Raw genomic sequence first — 20,450 nt, 5'->3', positions numbered from 1 at the left:
AATTTGCCATGATAAAGCTAAGCTTGAGTTTATTTTGGTAAATAATATAACTAAATACCAAATTCAAAATTAATTTTCACAATTTAAGTTAATTATTTATTAATTTGCAATAATTAGTTAATTATTATACACCAATAACATCAATATATTTAATTAATTATTTTACTAGAATGAATTCTAGTTAGATAATTAAATTAAAAAAAACTAGGCTTCAATTATTTTAGTAAAATTTAACTAATGGTTAACTAATAAATTATTTGAGTAAGTTCAAAATCCATTTCTTCTATGGAAACTTAAATATAAATTAAACAAATTCTAATATCCATTAAATGAATATAAGAACTTACAAGAATCTTTTAAATTTAAAATGGTACCTAGAATGAAATACATATTATAGAAAATTAAATTTAAAACCTACAAGATTTTTTGAGTTAAAAATTAACATGGTAATATATGAAAATTTAAAATAAAAATCACCAGATTAATAATGATATCCTATTTAAATTTGAAATCCTAGTTCTTTAATATTACACGTAATATAAGTTTTATAAAATAGATGTAAGAGAAATAAAAGTTACTTTATTTTGTTAGAAAAAATAATAGTACACATTAGAATTTATTAATGGGTTTGATTAATGTTTACAAAAATCACTTTTTAACTTTAAGTATATATATATATATAATTTATACATAATTTATACGTAGTTATCAATTAAATGTTATTTATGTGTTTGAGTAAATTTACTTTAAAGTGAGTGTAAATAAATTTTTATCTTAGGAGTTTGAAAAATATTTTTATACAATTTAAGTTATTCTGTTATAAAGATTAAAATCGATAGATTTTCTTAATTAAAATTAAATAATTAAGAAATACATTTATTTAAATACAAATTACTAAATTTAGTACATATAAACATTGAGATGGGTTGTTAATTGAAAAGAAAGGACAAATAGTTTTCTTTTGAAATTCTCTTATGCATATAAGTCCATTTAACAATTCCCTAGTGTTTAAATTTTAGGTGTTTGGCTGTACATGGAGTTTTAATAATATACAATTGAGCCGAATTGAAAAAAATAATATTTCATTTGAGTGAATTTAAATGGAGCCTAGACAGCCATCATATGATTTCAACGTTGGCCAGCTCATTAATTTACATATTAGATGTTGGGCTATACAAGTTAGGGTTTTAAGAAATATACAATTTACCAAAATTCAAACAAAAGCCCATTTGATTGAATTTAAATGAAGCCCAGAAACCCATTATATAATTTCAAGCTTAGCCAAACAAAAACCCTAATTCTCTTAATTCGAAACTCTCATAAAATAGCCGCCTCTTCTCTTACCTCTTTATTTAGATTGATTTAGCTTAGCTAATCTTGTCTTAAGGCTCATCATCAACTTCTTTTCTCCCCTCAATTATATATTTCTGGTATACATGCAGGTACTCATTCAATTACTCTATATTTTTCATGCTAATGTTATTTTATGCTAAATGTTATTAAGTGTGTGTGCGTGTAATCGCGTGATGTGATATGTAATACCTTTAGTTTCATTCTTAAAGCCTGTACTCTTAGGAATCAAATTATGTTTTGTTAATTAGTACACATACACCTTGTATCAATGGTGGGTTATTTAAAAAAGCAACATTTACTTGTAAAATTTCCTTGTCTTTCAATTTTAAACTAATTTTCAGTAATTTAGTTTAATTTTATCTAGTATTTGTGGTGGGGAAGTATTCGAGGTGGAGTGGAGAAGGTGGAGGTGGAGGTTGAGGAATAAGTGATATTAACTCTAGTTAGTGATATTTGATCTGAATTTTTAGTTAAGAGAGTTTGTAGTATAATAAGACTCTCTCTATATATATATATAGGCTAGCTAGTGATCAAATACAACTAACTCTTAAAATACAAACTAAAAACCTCTTATTTTGCACTATCTACTAACTCCATCTTCATCTCTTTTAGCAATCCCACTTCCATTTCTCTCCTCCCCCAAACTCACCATTGTTCCTACCTTGATCTCACTTCATCTGACTATCCATCCTGATCCCAACCACCACACTACTGCCCCTCAACTCAGTCCTGCCATATCTGTACTTGTTATCGATTCTGTCAATAATAACGAAGGTGGAGATAGTGGAGGCGGTATGCATGGAAGGGAAGGAGCATGGAGGGGCAGAGCACGGAAGAAGAGGGGCGGGAGAGGAAGCAGGGCGACAGAGGAAGCGGCGCGACAGAGGAGGCGGGAATAACCGTATACTTAGTTGTAGTAACATTTAAGAATAATCCTTGAATCTCATATTTAGAGGTACCCATAACTAATTTATGTGACTCATTTGAGATCATTTTGAGTTCGGTGAACAACTTGATGTATTGAGCCCACTTTGGTGACTCACTTGATTATCAACCCAAATTTAATAAATTAAGTATAATAATATATGGCCATTTTTCCTCGTCATTGAAAGAAGCTTGCTAGTTTGCCGCGCAACTTGAGCCGATCGTAATTAGCTCGACACTAGCTTACCTTTTGAACCCGCTACTTCAACCTCTCAATTCCTTAAGCTCCATTCCTTGAATTTCTTCGTTCCTTGAACCCTTTGCAATATAGAACGAGTGTGGATAATCTACCCACTCCTTTATTCTAACTCTAAAACACTTGCTCAATTTGAGTAATTACATTTACAAATTTTGAATAGAAGAGATTAATTTTTACAACTCATACTATATTCTCTAAGTAAATATGTATGTTGTAGACACTCAATCTTATTTAAAAAAAGTATATAACTTTTCAAGATTGTTTTAGTTGTTAACCTTTTGGAAAAGCTTTAACCATATATATATAAATTTATATACATAGCACCTAATTTGAGTTTCTAAAAAGATGTTAATGTTAGAGAATGTTAGAACTCAAATTATGTTGCATAAGTATAGGACACTGAATTTAAAAATGTTTAAAGAGTTAACTTCTGTAATTATGGGATAATGTAGTTTGGTTGAAAGATTTTGATTTGATTTGAAATAGTCTCAACTAACTCTTTTTATTTAGGAAAACAATTCAAGTTAGTTTTACTGAGCTTGACCATGTACTAAATGCCTAACTTACATAATTAAAATCCTCACCCTAGTAGATTTCGAATAGATATGATCTGGAAAGAGTTCAACTCTGGTAGGATTGTGTAATTGCTTTCTGTTTTCGCATAACAGCTTGTTGTTATTGTGACAACATAATTTCTTATGAATTTGGATTAGTACATGTATAGCAGGAGGCTATTATCATAATTTATATTAATATCAAGCTGAGATATGAAGATAGCTTGCTGTTAAGTGTGATCATCAAAACTTGGAATTTACAAAAATTTACAACTCAAAGCACGGGATATACATGCATGGTTTGGGCCTACAGGGAAGAGAAGGTTCATTGACTAGGTTTTTGTGAATTATTCTCCATGGTCTGCTAAATATTTGATTAGAAATTTCTTTTACCATCTTCTTATAATGCTAATTTGACAAAACTTGATCAATAGGGGATTAAACATGTCAATTTATACTCCTCAAGCCCCGCAAAATAGTTTTTTCTAAAACTACTGCACACAAGGATAATGGACAAAGAAGTGATGTTATGTGTAAATATTAAACATAATTGTTAGTGACGGAGCCAGAACAGCGCAAGGATTTTAAAGTAGGGTTATCTGAGACAACAAATTATTAAAATGACAAAATCCGAGGCTGAATTAGATACATAGGAAGATATAATTAACTACATAATTAGCGTTGTCTCGAAATTAGTCACGATTTAAAATATTTTTTCTAACTCATGTATTGTAAATTTATTTAAGTATTAGTCTTTAAAGAAAAAGGTTCGTAATATTAAATAAATATTCAACATTTTTTTCAATTCATCATATGTGAAAAAATAATGTAAACAAAAATAAATTTCACTTTCGCAAGATTTTGATTTAATTTTTATATTGAACAAAGCAAAAGAGTTAAAAAAAATTAATATATTATAAAGAAACTAATATAAATACTAATAGACAAGTTCATGTATTAAAGTGTAGTATAAACATACCTAGATCTTATCATCTCATGAACATATTACATGTGTAAGTCTCCATGTTCATCATCACACCGAGATTTCAACTATTTCTTTTTATCCGCTTCGATAATAGAAAAATATGAAAAACCTAAATTTAGGTACTTAACTTAAATTTATAAAGTCGCAAAAAAACCATTTTTAATGTTGACCTTAATGTATAAATCTCAAATATACATAATCGACATCAATGTACATAGACTTCCAAAAATACATAAAAGGTCAATAGATATTTTATGCTTATAAACCGACATCATGACCCGACCCCGTCAATAGATATTTTATGCTTATAAACCGACATCATGACCCGACCACCCCCCCCCACCCCATATTTCCTCTCTCTGCTTCACTCTCCCTCAAGTAGTCTATCTGTCGGCGGTAAATATCTTAAGGTAAAGTGATGTGTTTCCATGCAAAATTAGTAATTAGATTGAATTGATAATTAGTAAGTACTCATGTTTTCTTGATTTTGATTCCAATTCTAGTTTTCAAATTTGTATTGAATTTCTATTTTTGATTTATATTTGCAACTGATCTAGCTAAAATTTACTTTTGATCTATCACAGCTATGAGCAACAAAGGTAAAGAGGTACAAGGTGTGAGGGATCTCAAGGGTAAGAAAAGAATGTCAGCAGGTGACTCTATCGCCTCCGGTGCACCTTCTAAGCAATGTAAACATAACGGTCCTCGTTATAATGGTAATACATGATTTTACAATTTATATTCTCATGTTAGGATTTTATATTTTTCTACTTGAAATATTAGAGCTAATAGATCATTGTAATATCCTGATCATGTTGATGAGTATATTCTAGAATTTACTAACTACCTTAAAAACCTATATTATTAAAATTAGGATTTATTAATGTGTGAAAATATTCGAAGATCGACCGGGATTCTTCATTATTATCAATGGATGTTAATTTGTGTGATATTTGAACTTTTTATAATGCGCAACATATGATTCTTCTAGTGTTTAGATTGTAATCTTTACATATATTTTACAAATTTAACTTAAATATCCTAACATGATCAACAAATATATCCATCAAGACCCAAGATTCGGTGGTTTATTACTTTGGTGATTAATCTCGTCATTAAATAGTTATTTATATCTATTATACCATGTGCTAGAATTCTAAATTCTCTTTAATTGATGACTATTCCAATGCTTAAATATAAAGTTCAGGGATCTCTTAATTGTTCTAAGCTCTCAATAATAGATTAGTAAACCAACAAAATCATATGTTACGACCAGAATAATATAAAAAAGGGACAAGAACATATTCAAAGTGGGGGCATGGAGGGTACTTGCCTCCACTAAATTCTTTGTATGTATGGTATATCATCTATCATTTCCTCCATCAAATCTAATTTCTCCATGGTAAAATGATCTAACGTTACATCAAGGAGGAGGTTTTTCTCTTTGTGGTGTCCTTTTTCTCCAAAAAAATTATCATTTTGTTTGCTTTTGTACCTCAACAAAATTTCAAATCTCACCAATTACATGTTTAAAATTTTCATCCCCACATTCACCACATTCTAGATTCGTCCCTAGGGTTGAATATTTTATTAGTAGATATTTGAATTTGATTTCACATATATACTTTAAATACAAAAATCGAGAATGAATACTACCAAATTTCAGCTTTGCAAATTAGTTACTAAAAAGAGCCCTTAAGTTTAGGCGCTTTTTCGATTTTGTCTCAAACATTTTTTTTAACAATATGCACCCTAAAGTTTAAAAAGCGCTTCGATTTGCACCCCTTTGACCATATTCCGTCAAATTGACTGTTAAATTACATCTTAGTAAAATCAGAAAATACAACTGCCCAATCATCGAACCACTCTTCCCGCCCCCTAGATTATTATTTTACCCCTGTCTTTATTAATTTTAACAGTTAATTTGACGGAATATGGTCAAAGGGGTGCAAATCGAAGCGTTTTTTAAACTTTAGGGTCCATATTGCCAAAAAAAAATTGTTTGAGACACTTGGAGGGGTGCAAAGTGTCAATTACTCTACTAAAAATGGGTGAAGAATACAAGAATATATCAATGAACAAAACTATGTTTACAAAATTTTAGATCTAAAAGAATACAACTTAAAAAGAACTCATAAAGAATGGAATGAATCCCTTCAATCTTTTCCCATTCTCTCCCTCTCTCTATAATATACAATATCAAGTTAAAAACTCAAGGTTGAGATGCTTTTTAAGGTAAGTGACCATTACTTATAAGCTCACTAAGACCTCACCAACTTATTCCAAGGCGGGGACTATCCTCACAATAAGTGGATAGCGACCATCTTAAAACTTTGCAAACCAAATTCTTCACCTATATTTTTTGTTCAACTGCTTATTTGACCATGAAACGATCAATATCCCTAAAAAAATTCATTAATACCCATATAATGAGTAAAAGACTTTATATTATCAAGCATAAACGCCCCTCATACTAAATGCCCACAATCGACTACATATAATATTATTGTGCGTCCTTTTTTACTGTTTTTTATACAACAAATTTTTTTATATTTTCATTTATATTTGTTTTATAAGACATTTATACCTGACACCTCCAACTAAATTTAACCGTTATATGTACTCATCTAAAAAAGGTAAAGATTCTAATCATTAACTAGTGGTTACCCTCTCGAGAATTAGGCATGTTAAGATCCTAATTCAAGAGCAATTCAAGAGCCTCATAAGATTTTCTTAATAAATAATCTTTGAACTAGTGACACTAGGCATTGTAACATCATTCACCCGTGATGATAAAAGGATTTATTCAATAACAAGTTACACAATATATCATCATCACATACTGAATTAGGCTACCACTTATATGGGATCACCCTATATTAAACAATAATATATATGAAGTAAATGAATATCAATATAATCAAATGCAATCTGTATAAACTAGCATACGCAATATATAAGTATTTATCCTAACATGAAATTTTCAATATTTCAATTTTTTGCATATTTTTCTCTTTTAATACCACACTCCTACACCATAATCCAAACAAATACTAATATTATAAACACACACTCCACTTAGCATGTTCCTTGTCCTTCGAAATATATCCACAAACCCATATAGAAAATTAGGTAAATAATGATGGACTAATATGATAGAAAGAAAAAGAAACTCCTATGAATATTGGCTCATGGAATTACTCTCAAACTAGAATTAACGGCATTAAAATTTTAAAGATGACACCATAAGTTGTCTTTACTTTTCCATCTATACGGTGCATTAATATAAAAAATATTAGACATGCACAAATTTATAATAATCCCGTACTAATTCATATTAATTGAATATCTTGTGATGCCTACCAAGCATAGTTTGTTAATAACATTAATTTAATGGACATAGTTCATTGTTTATTTTCCATCAATTTTAGTTTCCCTCTCATTAGTATTATCATCTATCTATTTCATAAGTTCTACCAAATAAGAGTCTGATCTAATTGACGCTTATTCGAGGGATCAAACTCCCTTATTCATTACATCTGTCTAATGTAAGTTTACTAGCTTCCATAATGTGTCCGTATAGTAGTTACCATGTATGGTCTTACCATGATAATGGGTATCATCATTCCCAAACAACTTTAAAACAATGAAATCACAAAAATAATAAATTTATTATCATCTCCTAAAACATATTCACCGAGCAATCTGTTTTCGTCGTATACAAGATACTTATTCTAGAAATTAGTGACTATATGAAGGCTAATTTAACTCGATAATCACAACCAAGGATTTGAGTGAGAGAAGAAATTGCATTAACTTATAGCCATTTATATATAATCCTCATGATTAAGAGTAGCGAATTAATTAGGAGTTAAATGTTCATCATTGAAGTTTCTGGCGCTAGTTGAATAGAGTTTATTACATCATACTCTCGAGCATATATAATTCTTTGAAGCCAATATTTCAAGAACTGTTTTAGCTTAAGGTACATATATATATTGCCCTGAAATCTCATCTAGAGGCCACATCCAAACTTATACGAACATTTAAATTAAAGCTATATAAAAAGTAAGCAAAAAATCCACTATATACAACAATAATGTGAACATTTCACCAATAATGCCTTGTTTTCCTTTTTTTTGATGCACATGTTATCTTGGTTGAGTTTTGAAAAATAAATTATTTCTCTCATTTATTGAGGCTTGTTAGAAGGATAGTATTTAGACAAAATCAAGTTAGATAAACAACACAAAATAGCTAGAGAATATTATGGAAGCTACTAAAACCATTTTAAAGATATTTCCTTGATAGAGTAAGTATATAAATCTGGCCCCAAGTCACTCCATTGATTTGATTGAATTGAACATTAGCGTTCAAAACTAGAATTGGTCCGCTATCTTAATATCACTTGAAAATTTCTACCAATCAAAATTAATCTTGGACTAAGATTATATTCTCTTGTACCCATCTAATTAATTTTCTACATCCAATTTGAAAAATTATGATCCGCTAATAATGTTGAATAGACGTTATGTCAAGATTAACAATTAGATGATTATTGTTCGGCACTTCTTCGTAATGGGACATCTTCATTATGCTCAATTTCTAACTCAAATGTCAAGTCTCAAACATTTCTTAATCTTCTGTGTAAGAATTATGTGTATCTCAGAAGGGAACAAATTCACATATGTATGTTAAATAATAATTAATTTAAAATTATTATTGATGCCTTGCCGGCCAATTTGTTGATGTGTATTATGTTGAGTTTCATTTCTAGGAAGCACTATATACACTAACTCAAGTATATTACATGGTAAAATCAAGAAGTGTACATGAATAATGGGGTGGTTTATTTACTAACTAAATGAAACTATAGGACAAATGAAACTAAGCAAAAATCACAATTATATATTAGTTTCAACAGATTTCCATTTATATGATATCTAAACTTCTTACTTTGCTATAAATATTTCTTCTAGTTTATATATTATTCTCTCTCAAAATAAAATATATAATCCTTATAATTATATCTTGATTCACATTCCCATTATAAACCAATATATAATTCTAAACTATCCATACCTTGGAATCATTGGTTTCATAATTTTTAATCTCCCCATTCAATTCTTAATGATATATTAGAATCTCTTATTAAATTCTCTCCTAGTTATTATTGTGTTAAACTCTCAATGATATATTACCAAAAACTAAGTAAATCAAATACATTAAACAAGTGTAGGCCATACAAAAAAAAACAAGTGTACTAAATCAATAAATATTGGGATAAGAAATTAGGTACGAGCAATGATTAAAGAAAACAAGAATATATTCTTGAATAAAAATATGTTCCTAAGAGCTTAAATTATAGAAATTGCAACCTAAAAATATTTCTACAATTTTCAAGTATATCCTTTTAATCCTTACCCAATATTTCTCTCAAAACTGTCTATATTCTCACACCAAAATACACAATATCTCACTAAAAAACTTACTAATTATGTTATATCTCTTTAAAAAACTTAATAATTATGTCATATATTAATGAGCTTTTTGTTAAAAGTCATTAAGAGGTAGTAAAGTGAATTAAAATAGAATAAAACTCTGTACAAGCCACCTTTCTTCAACACCCATTCTCAAGGTCCTTATTTATCATAAAGTGTTCCCTCAAGGAACGTGACTTTGAGGCTCAACCCTTGATGCTCACTTTTATGCTTGTCTATTAGTGTTAGTGGATGTCCATTTACAAAGATTTTTCTGTTAATTACATGTCTCTTTGTTCTTACAAAAGATATTTTCTTATTTTTAACCTTTGTTCTTTCCACCTTTTTTGTGTGAAACCCCTGTAAACATAAAAAAAAAATATATGATTTAGTATCCATCCAAATTTTATAACTACTCAGCGTATGTTACATGGCAAAATCCTTACAATATTTTGATTGAATATGATATGAACTATATTCACTTTTAAACTTTAATTTTTCTAAAACAATATTAAAGGGCTACATTAATATAAGTTCATTAAAAAGCATTAAGAAGAAAACATATGACCACTTCAATGAGTTGCCAAATATAGATGTTTTAGGCTATGGCAACTACAGTTTCTTTTTTGTATGAGTTGTTGAATATGGTATAGTCTATTTCTCACATTCTCTATGCTTTTTGATGTTCTACAGATGGAGATTGTGTGCTTCTGAGGGCCTCTGATCCAGATGATCCACCATGTGTGGCTCAGATTGTAGGATCTAAGGCTAACAAAGTGGAAATAAGAAGATTCTACTCGCCCCAAGACACTGACTTTTGGAGGAAAGACTATCACGGGAAAAAGGAACTGTTTTTATCTAACCAATTCGATACTCAAAGTCTTGATTGCATCCTAGGAAAGTGTACGGTGCACACTTTCAAAGAATATATGGAGCTTGAAGGCCGGCGTTCTGATTCTGCTTACTATAGTCGCTTTGAGTATGATGCTTATAGTAAAAAATTGATTGATGTCAAGGATGCTGATTGGTAAGTGCTATGTGACTCCTAGTTACTTTTTATTTGTGTTCAGTTACAATATAAATCCTTTTAAATATTTAATTTGCCTATTCTTAAATCTTAAATGCAGGCTATGCATTTGCGGAAATCCTTACAATCCGGATTTATATGTCCAATGTCACATATGCAAATCAAGGTATGTCATAATGATAGATGTTTTGCTCTTTTATGTATCAATATATGTGCCGTATTTTCATTCTAGCATTTCAAAAATGAAAATCTTGGGGTCATACATTTAGCTCTTTCATATATATACTGATGTGGAATGTTGAATAGATTCTATTTTCTTAAGAAGTGTCATAAGGCCTTTTTCTACTATGAGTTGGTTAACTAAGTAAGAACTATTATTTCCTTAAGCATGCCATGTGATTTCAATTTTCATAGAAGTTTCTGAGTTGTGTTGATTGGGTTTTAATGTTCCTTCTAGGTTCCATCCAGTTTGTGCGAACACTATTGCAAAGAGTTCATGCATTATTTGTTGTGATAAGTGCAAGAACTCTCCTAGCCAGGTCAGACTTCGAACTTGTTATACATCTTGTTCTACCTTTTATGAGATTTTTTTACTCTTTGTTGCATTGAACATTCACAAAACATATAGTATACACAAATTTGTTATTTTGTTATACTCAGGAGCAAGCTGCTGACGAACGCTTTGAGAGGTATCTCAAGTTCGCGAGGATGTTTAAAGATATCTAAACAGGAGAAGGCTGTTAGATAATTAAAAACTAAGGATTATGTCATTTTAGTTTGTCTTGTGGAGACTGGACGATTTGCTTTTCCCAATCCTTTTATTTATTGTGACATAAAAGGTTTCTTCTATTATTTTAGTGTTTAAGTTCATTTCTTCATCAAATATTCATAGATTAGCAATCATGTTATTTTATTTATTTATAATTTGTTTTACATGTATAAAGTGTGGATTTTGGCGAATATAATTTCTTCACTAAATACATTTTTGAAAATAAAATTTATATATCGGAAACCTGTCTCACACTGCTTTTACCAAATTAGCTGTGGGTTTGGTGATGGAATCCTTGATCTTTTAATTTTCATTATTCTATTTTTTGAAAGCATGTTTTTCTATTAAAAAAAAATTAAAAAACATTGCATTCAACTAGAAGAATCAGAATCAAGAGCCTCCAACAAACACGTAGGAGGAGTCGTGAAAAAATTCTGACAAAATGCTAAACATGGGATTCTAGCCACCTCATGTGCTACTTTGTTAGCATTTTTCCTAACAAAAGAAATAGAGGTTTCCTTCATTATAAGCATATTAATTCTAAGACCTCGGAGGCGTGATTTTAGAAAGGTTTATAATCTAATCAAATTATTTTTCACCTACATGTCAGTTAATGATTTTTAAAATAAAATATGAAAAAATAACCCTTTACAAATGTTAGACGAGAATCTATTAAAACATAATATAAGTTCTAAAATATATCAAGCGGAAGAAATTGCTTTATTACATAGAGTCTCTTTATTTAAAATAAATTTATTTATACTTAATTTGATTGTTGTTCCACAATTAAGAACCTGATTGGATGAAGATTAATTATATTTTCAACTTTAGGCAATTAACAAATGAATGATCCAATTTTAGGAAATTAACAACAAAGATAAAGTATATTAATCGAACCCACTAGCCCATTTATTCTATTGAGTATTCATACCCTGATGCGAAACTCTAATTGTGCTATGTACGAGGATCATTGTCATCATGACCCCCATGTAAGAGAACTGTTATATCATTAAATACGGTTCAAAGTTGTATGGAATCCACACAATATTGGAGTATTGTAGTCTAAAATATGACAAAGTATAATCTAGTCGTTTTAATTTATTTACTCCCTCCGCTCCCTCTCATTTCTTTACCCTTTCCTTTTTACATGTCTCATCCAATTTTTTACATTTCAAAACTTACCCAAAATAGTTTATGGGTCCCACTACTTCAATTTTCTTTCCTTTTCGCATTATTTTTACTCCACTATCTTCTTTTTATACATTAAAAATTAATGGGTCCTACCACTCCACCCACTTTTCTTTCTTTTTTCCACAACTTTATACATATTTCTTAACCTCCGTGCCCAACCCAAACGATAAGAAATGAGAGGGACGGAGAGAGTATTTTATAATATTTGTAACATCGGATAACCAATAGATTAGATTTTACAATATAATCTTTGTAATCAAAAGGTAGAACAATTACCTTACCACAACATTATATTCTATCATATAACTCATAAGAACAACAATGATTTTAATAATTTTTAAAATTGAAAGATGTTAATAATTAAAAGTGTGTATACATATATATGTATCTATATATGGATGATTAAAAATATAATTTATGATTAAACTAAAGAGTTATGCTTGGTAATCCAATACTCTACCTTAAATATGGACTCCACATAACCTAACTCAATTAAATTCCAAGTCCATACTTGTTTGGAAAGGATAATTTTGCTATAAGTCTATAACGACATCATTCTTTTTAAATCTAAGGAATTATAAAATTATATTTAATATATGTTTTTGCCACAAAATGAGGGGATATCGTTAAAAACTTAAGCCATGCAACATTACATAATAAAATTCTAGCAGACATCTCCTACTCTCTGAACAGGATGAGTAATTCAACAAGTAAGCTACTCTATTCATACACCGTTCAGAAACCCTGAAACTTAAATTTTCTTTATTTAAACTTACAAGCAGGTCTCGACATTCTTGAATGACCATTCGATGACGGTCTCCCTGCAGCCTTTTTCCTTAACCAACTCAAAGCCTCCCTGATATCAATTGCTTCGGCCAAATCTGGAGTAAACTGCCCTCATGTACGTGCATTTTAATCTTGCTTCCATTAACTTTCTTCATGATTCCAAACCATCAAATGCATGGCTCTAACAGTATGTTTCTTTAAAATTGGTTGCATCAGAATTTATCTCAACTCCGTTAATCATGGGATATATAATGCCCGTGTTCATCACCGTATGTCGTACCCCGTCATGTAATGCATAAACGGATCAAAAGTTCTATCTTGAACACTCTTTCATTGGTTAAAAGAAGTATGATTCCACCACCTCTATAATCTCCAAACTAAGTAGATTATATACTACCTTCCTTCCTAAGGTATAATCCCATAAAAATTGATGAGTAATTGACTCTTTGCGCCCCGTTTAAGCGATTTTTCAATTTGGTCTCAAACAAAATTTTTTGGGAATACGCACTCTAATGTTTTCAATCAAAATGATTTTCAATGTTGCATCATTGAAAACTATTATATGGTCAGATTAATTACCTGATCAACAAAACTATTTGTTTTGATTTTTAAAAATCAAATAATTTAAATTACGCTACAAGTCTATTAAATTCCTATCATGCTTCAGCATTCAAATAAATAAAGAGTCCATATCAGTATTATTAGTCAAATTCATATTAATTAACATAAAATGATTTTAATGCCACACATTGTCAAAAAAAAACAATTGATAACAAAATCGTTTTAAATATAAGTTATATAACTTGGAAACTCGGTTAAACTTTTATATTAATTTCTTAAACAAATAACCATCAACCCTACACCAACAAGAACTCCAAATAGAGTTACACCTATCAATTGCCTATTAAATGTAAAAAAAAAAATTACGAGTTAACTTTTTTAAAATTTTATTATGATTAAAACTCTACGAGCTAATCTATATTTGTTGGTACTGAATTTTTTTTGCTATCACTTTAGAAATCATAAAACAACATAATTTTACAAATATAAAACATATCATTCTAGAATAAATATATATCATGATATGTATTTGAAAATAAATTTTTGGTAAAAATCAAAATTTCAACTAGGATAAAAAACTTATACATAGAAAATTTTATCTTAACAACAATAAATTAAATAAGTATATTAAATGGATAATAATATAATCAAATAAAATATATTATATTTCTAATAAATGATAAATATAAAATATTTATTTAAACCCTGTTTGACACCGGTCATAAGCTAGTCTTAATCTAAACACAAAAATGAAAAATGTATGGCTATCGCCTCTCTGAAATGCCATATACAGTAGTTAATTTAAGACCAATAATGATCAAGGATTCTGCGATAATATATGATGCTGAAATGCATATAACAACTTATAATATAAGTTGGAATTGTACAATTTTGCCTGGTAGAACTAATTTATATAACACAGTTTGATGTAAGTAGAGATGAAAGTAGCTTAGCACAATGCTTGATCATCAGAACCTACCTTCAATTTACAGCATATGAAAATTTCAGTAGGTACCAATACCTTATGTTTTGTCACTTTTTTAAGCTGAAAAAATGTGTCATGAAATCTCCAATGAAACCTAATTTATGGCCGGCAAGGCAGTGCATTTGTACATGTGTATGGTATTCTAACAGTTCGTTAAAATTAACTTAATTTATTAAAGAAGTTCTCCTCCCACCTGGCTATAAATAGCTGAATGGTCTAGCTCAAAATCAAAGTACAATACAACTCAATCAGCAATGGTGAGGATTACTGGTTTCTTGGCGATCGTGTTGGCATTAATTGTATCAATCACTCTGGTGGCAGAAGCAGAGCACACGGGCTTTGAATGTAATGGATCCAAGAACCAGAAAGCATTAGACGCGTGCAGTCCATTTACTTGGAGAGGTGCGAAAGAGCCATCTGGTGAGTGCTGCAGCAGGTTTAGAGCATTCATTGAAACAGCCAAAACTGCAGAAGAAAGGAGAGAACTTTGTTCTTGCGTCCAGCGAAACACTATAGTATATAAAGCAATTGTTAAAAATGTGGATGCTCTGTGGGGGATATGTGGAGTGCCTTTTCTATTCTCGTCTGATTCTAAGTTCGACTGCAACAGGTGAGTTTACAAATTGATCTGATCCTAAGTTTCACTGCATATATCTGATACTAATTTTTTTTTCTTAAATTCTTCTTCTTTTATATACATGCAGTGTAAACTGAGGCACGCCTTGGATGCATGCAGCTGGAGAAGACCCCAATATTTATGTAATTCATGGTTGTCATATTTCACTCCATAAATATGTAGTGTCCTTACATACTCATTAATAAATAAAGGTAAGGACTGTTTGAAACATTGAAGAATAATAAGAAATTTAGTTGTTGAGATTTTGTTAAAAGCCCGGCGGATCTTTAACGGTTTAGTTGCAAACTTGTGTGGAGTTTATTGAATTTATAAAATAGCTCTATGTATGTATACGCCGTCCAAGATTTCATGGAACAATAAAACGTGAAGAATGCAAATCAAAATGTATAAGCAAAGAACTTCTGAAAGAATGCTTGATTGATATTTCTGAATGGAAAACTTACAAAACTGAAGAGATAAAAATTACTAACTACATGCTGAAAATAAATAAACTAACATGATCACTAGAAACCAGGAACTGCAGTCCTGATCTTCTCGACTCTCCTAAACCAACTTAACAACTACGACTCCTAAACCAACTCAACTACTACGACCTATTCAAGCTGCATACAAACACCAGCTCACTTATTCAAGCAGAAATATAAAAACAATTTTAAATGTTTAGATTATTAAAAATAATCCAACATATCCTCCCTTAATCTAAACATGGCTGAGATCCCTGATACCCAGTAGTTTACGCATCTTCTCAAACTTGGTGATTGACATGGCCTTTGTCAAAACATCAGCTCGCTGCTGGTCAGTACTCACATGCTTGATTACAATTGAACCATTCTCGACACATTCTCGGATAAAATGATAACGCACATCTATGTGCTTACTACGACCATGGAACACAGGATTTCTAGCTAAGTCAATGGCTGACTTATTATCAATATAAAGAACCACTGGCCCAGCTTTAATATCTGAAATCTGACTGAGTAATCTATGCAACCACATCCCTTGACACGCTGCAGCAATTGCTGCCATGAACTCAGCTTCGCACGATGATAATGCCACACACCTTTGTTTTTGAGAAACCCACGTAATCAAGCTTTCATCTAAATAAAAAGCCATCCCACCAGTACTCTTTCTGTCAACAATATCTCCAGCCAAGTCACTGTCCGAAAATCCTGACAGCAAATAATTCCCACGACCCTTGGTGTACATCAAGCCATAACTCAGTGTTCCTTTCACATACCGAAGAATTCTCTTAACAGCATTTTGATGCAATGTAGTAGGCCTCTCCATAAACCTGCTCACCACTCCAACAGCATACGCAATGTCTGGGCGCGTATGAACTAAATATCTCAAGCCCCCAACCATGCTTTTGAATTCAGAAGGGTTCACCGGCTTGCCATTTTCATCCTTATGCATCTGAATTTTTGGTTCCATCGGATATTTTACAGAGTTGCAGTCACGCATCCCAGCTTTCTCAAGCACTTTCTTAGCATATGCTGTTTGCTTCAATTCAATGTAGCCTTTTCCTTGATTAACTTCTATACCAAGATAATAAGACAGCTTTCCTAGATCAGACATCTCAAATTCTCTGCTCATCTGATTTTTAAACTTAACAATATTTGCCACACTAGTCCCAGTGATGATTAAATCATCAACGTATACACCAATAATTAAAGATTCATCTCCTTCTCGCTTAGTATAGACAGCATGCTCCAGGGGACATTTTGTGAACCCAAGTTTTTCAAGACACTTGTTTAATTGTGTGTACCAGGCTCGTGGAGCCTGTCGTAATCCATACAAGGCCTTAAATAACTTATAAACCTTCCTTTCATGTCCTTCTTTCACATAACCTTCCGGTTGATTCACATAAACCTCTTCATATAATTTTCCATTCAAGAAAGCTGACTTAACATCTAAATGATGTACCTCCCATTCATTTTTAGCTGCAAGTGCCAACAAAAGACGTACTGTTTCTAGCCTTGTGACAGGTGCGAAAGCTTCTTCAAAATCAATGCCCTGTTTTTGCACATACCCTTTTGCAACTAAACGCGCATTGTGCTTTAATATCTCACCGTTTGTATCCCTCTTTAGTTTGTATACCCACTTCAAATCAATAGCTTTATGCCCCGTTGGTAAATCTGTCAACTCCCATGTGCCATTCCTCTCTATCGCCTCAATTTCACAGTCCATAGCATTTTTCCACGCATCTTCCTTTATTGCTTGACCATAACAGACAGGTTCATCAATACCAGCTAGTAACAACTCATTTGTAATTTCAATTTCTTCGGTCTCATTATAAATATCACTGATAAGTCTGAAATTTCGTGGTGAATTACTCCCATCATCTGACTCATCAGACTCATGTTGTTCGCCGCCTGTGTCTGTTTGACGTGAGCTTGATCTTTGTGATTGTGGTGTTGACAAAATGTTATGCTCCTCACCACCTTCCTGAAATTCTGATTGTGAGCTACCTTCTTCCCCTGGTATGTTTTCAACCTGAGAGCCTGCTATGATGAAAAATGATGGCGATGGTATTTTTAGCGAACCTTTCTCCTCTGTTTCCTTCCATGGCCATCCTTTAGCCTCTTCAAATACAATGTCCCTGCTGATATGAACAACACCCATCTCTGGTGAGTACAATCAATATGCTTTAGTCCCTGCTTCTCTGCCCAGATGAACAACTCTCTTACTCCTGTTGTCAAGCTTCTTCACATGAATATTGGGAACCTTCATATACGCAATGCAGCCAAAAACTTTTAGATAATCGACCCGTGGTTTTTTCTTTGTCCAGGCCTCATACGGAGTCTCTCCCGACACAGCCCGAGTAGGTAATCTATTTAGCAAGTACACAGCATGCCTTATGGCCTCTGCCCACATATACGATGGCATATCTCGTTCCTTTAACAAACTCCTTCCCATTGCTACTACGGTTCTGTTACGGCGCTCCACAACGCCGTTCTGTTGTGGAGAGTATGGTGCCGTATAGTGCCTCACAATACCCACATCTTCACAATACTTCACAAACTCATTTGAACAAAATTCTCCACCTCTATCTGTCCTTAAAACTTTTATTTCTTGCTTTGATTCCTTTTCAACCAGCACTCTAAACTTTTTAAAACACGAAAATGCTTCATCCTTGGATTTAATCATATATACCCACATAGCACGGCTAAAGTCGTCAACAAACAGCAAGAAATATTTGTTACCTGTCAAAGTTGGTGGTGATATAGGGCCACAAATGTCCCCGTGAACCAGCTCCAGACGTTCTTTTGCAGTAAAGTCAGTTTGTGATGGAAATGGACGTCTTGTTTGTTTTGACATCAAACAACCCTCACAGATACTTTTTGGATGAGTAATCTCAGGAAGTCCCAGTGCCATCTTGTTCTTTGACATGAGAATTATGGCTGGGAAGTTTACATGACCCAACCGCGCATGCCAAAGCCAAGAATTTTCCTCTGCCTTTGTTAACAAACACGTACTCTTCTCGTCTTTAATAATTACCTTGTACAGCCTATTTGTGGACTTCCTAACTTTCATCAACAGTTTTCCCTTTCCATCATATACCCACAAGTATTCACCCTCAATAACCACTTTACTACCATTTTCTGACAGCTGACCCAAACTAATTATATTGTTGCACAGGTTAGGAATGAAATATACCTCCTTGAGAACACATTCTTTTCCATCATCCGTAGAGCCATCACCAAATTTCACTTCGCCAATCACACCTTCATCCAACTCTGTAAATTTTGACCTCTGCCCCGTCATGTGATTACTCGCCCCGTTGTCAAGATACCATACACTGGATTCCCCACACTTTTCTTTGCTCAGTCTTGGAATCACACCACCCTCATTCAGCATAATCATTTCTTCCTTAGTGTCCTGAAATTTTGCGAGTAAAAGGGTAGGTTCATCGTCGTTGGTTTGAGTCAGGTTAACTTCATTCCTTTGACCACCTTCACGTTTGGGCTTTCGACACTCTGCAGCGTAGTGCCCATACGCACTACAGTTAAAACATCGTACTTTACTTCTGTCTGTGCACCACGAGCAAATTCTTTACCTTTTCTGTTCGTCCTTTTTAACCATTCTTCTCGCGTGAGAAGTAACTGGCCATCCTTACCTTCCCTCTTCATCCACTCTTCTTCCGTAAGAAGAAGTTGTTGTTCACCACTGCTCTCCACTGGCCCACGTAATCTTTCCTCATGTGCCTTCAGGGATCCTACGACTTCCTCTACAGACATCACCTCCAAGTTGCCAAACTGTTCAATGGCTGACGCTATCTGCAGAAATTTAGTGGGTACAGCTCGAAGGAGTTTTTTCACCACGTAAGCTTCTTCAATTTTCTATTGACTCCCATACACCATGTGCTTGCATAAAAACTTTCATCTTCAAGGCCCATGCCGTGTAGTTAGTCTTTGTTAACAGTGGGTAGCTTAAACCGAAGGAGCTTTCTTTTCCCTTGCTGGCGTCCATTTCTGATTAACTGAGTGTGCTCGCTCTGATACCAAATGAAGAATGCAAATCAAAATGTATAAGCAAAGAACTTCTGAAAGAATGCTTGATTGATATTTCTGAATGGAAAACTTACAAAACTGAAGAGATAAAAATTACTAACTACATGCTGAAAATAAATAAAATAACATGATCACTAGAAACCAGGAACTGCAGTCCTGATCTTCTCGACTCTCCTAAACCAACTTAACAACTACGACTCCTAAACCACCTCAACTACTATGACCTATTCAAGCTGCATACAAACACCAGCTCACTTATTCAAGCAGAAATATAAAAACAATTTTAAATGTTTAGATTATTAAAAATAATCCAACAAAACGAAATATATCATGTGGCTATCAATTTTTATAAAAAGAAACTGATTTTAGATTATTAAATGATGATGTTCCTAAAAACACGCACAGAAGAACAAAACCGTATACTACCG

The 20,450-nt window shown here is 32.1% G+C and overlaps 1 protein-coding gene and 1 long non-coding RNA gene across 2 annotated transcripts; both read left to right on the top strand.

The window, feature by feature from the left end:
• The first annotated feature begins 4,661 nt into the window (after nucleotides 1–4,661).
• LOC108201161 (chromatin remodeling protein SHL-like) lies at nucleotides 4,662–11,308 on the top strand. Its single transcript, XM_017369460.1, has 5 exons — nucleotides 4,662–4,791; nucleotides 10,249–10,582; nucleotides 10,683–10,748; nucleotides 11,040–11,121; nucleotides 11,243–11,308. Exons 1-5 carry the CDS (start codon nucleotides 4,662–4,664, stop codon nucleotides 11,306–11,308), a joined length of 678 nt encoding a protein of 225 aa, XP_017224949.1.
• Nucleotides 11,309–15,103: 3,795 nt separating this feature from the next.
• On the top strand, nucleotides 15,104–15,749 carry LOC108202360 (uncharacterized). The gene is made up of 2 exons (XR_010287254.1): nucleotides 15,104–15,484; nucleotides 15,579–15,749. It is a non-coding gene; the product is annotated as an uncharacterized LOC108202360 (long non-coding RNA).
• The last annotated feature ends 4,701 nt before the right edge of the window (nucleotides 15,750–20,450 follow it).

The sequence above is a fragment of the Daucus carota genome, chromosome 9 (assembly GCF_001625215.2).
Source record: "Daucus carota subsp. sativus chromosome 9, DH1 v3.0, whole genome shotgun sequence".
Lineage (NCBI taxonomy): Eukaryota > Viridiplantae > Streptophyta > Magnoliopsida > Apiales > Apiaceae > Daucus > Daucus carota.
This window is presented reverse-complemented; position numbering and strand designations above follow the sequence as displayed.

Coding starts and splice junctions, on each gene's coding strand:
- LOC108201161 (XM_017369460.1), top strand. CDS start 4,662: ATGAGCAACAAAGGTAAAGAGGTACAAGGTGTGAGGGATCTCAAGGGT. Junction 10,583..10,682: donor GATGTCAAGGATGCTGATTG/GTAAGTGCTATG, acceptor TCTTAAATGCAG/GCTATGCATTTGCGGAAATC. Junction 10,749..11,039: donor TGTCACATATGCAAATCAAG/GTATGTCATAAT, acceptor TGTTCCTTCTAG/GTTCCATCCAGTTTGTGCGA.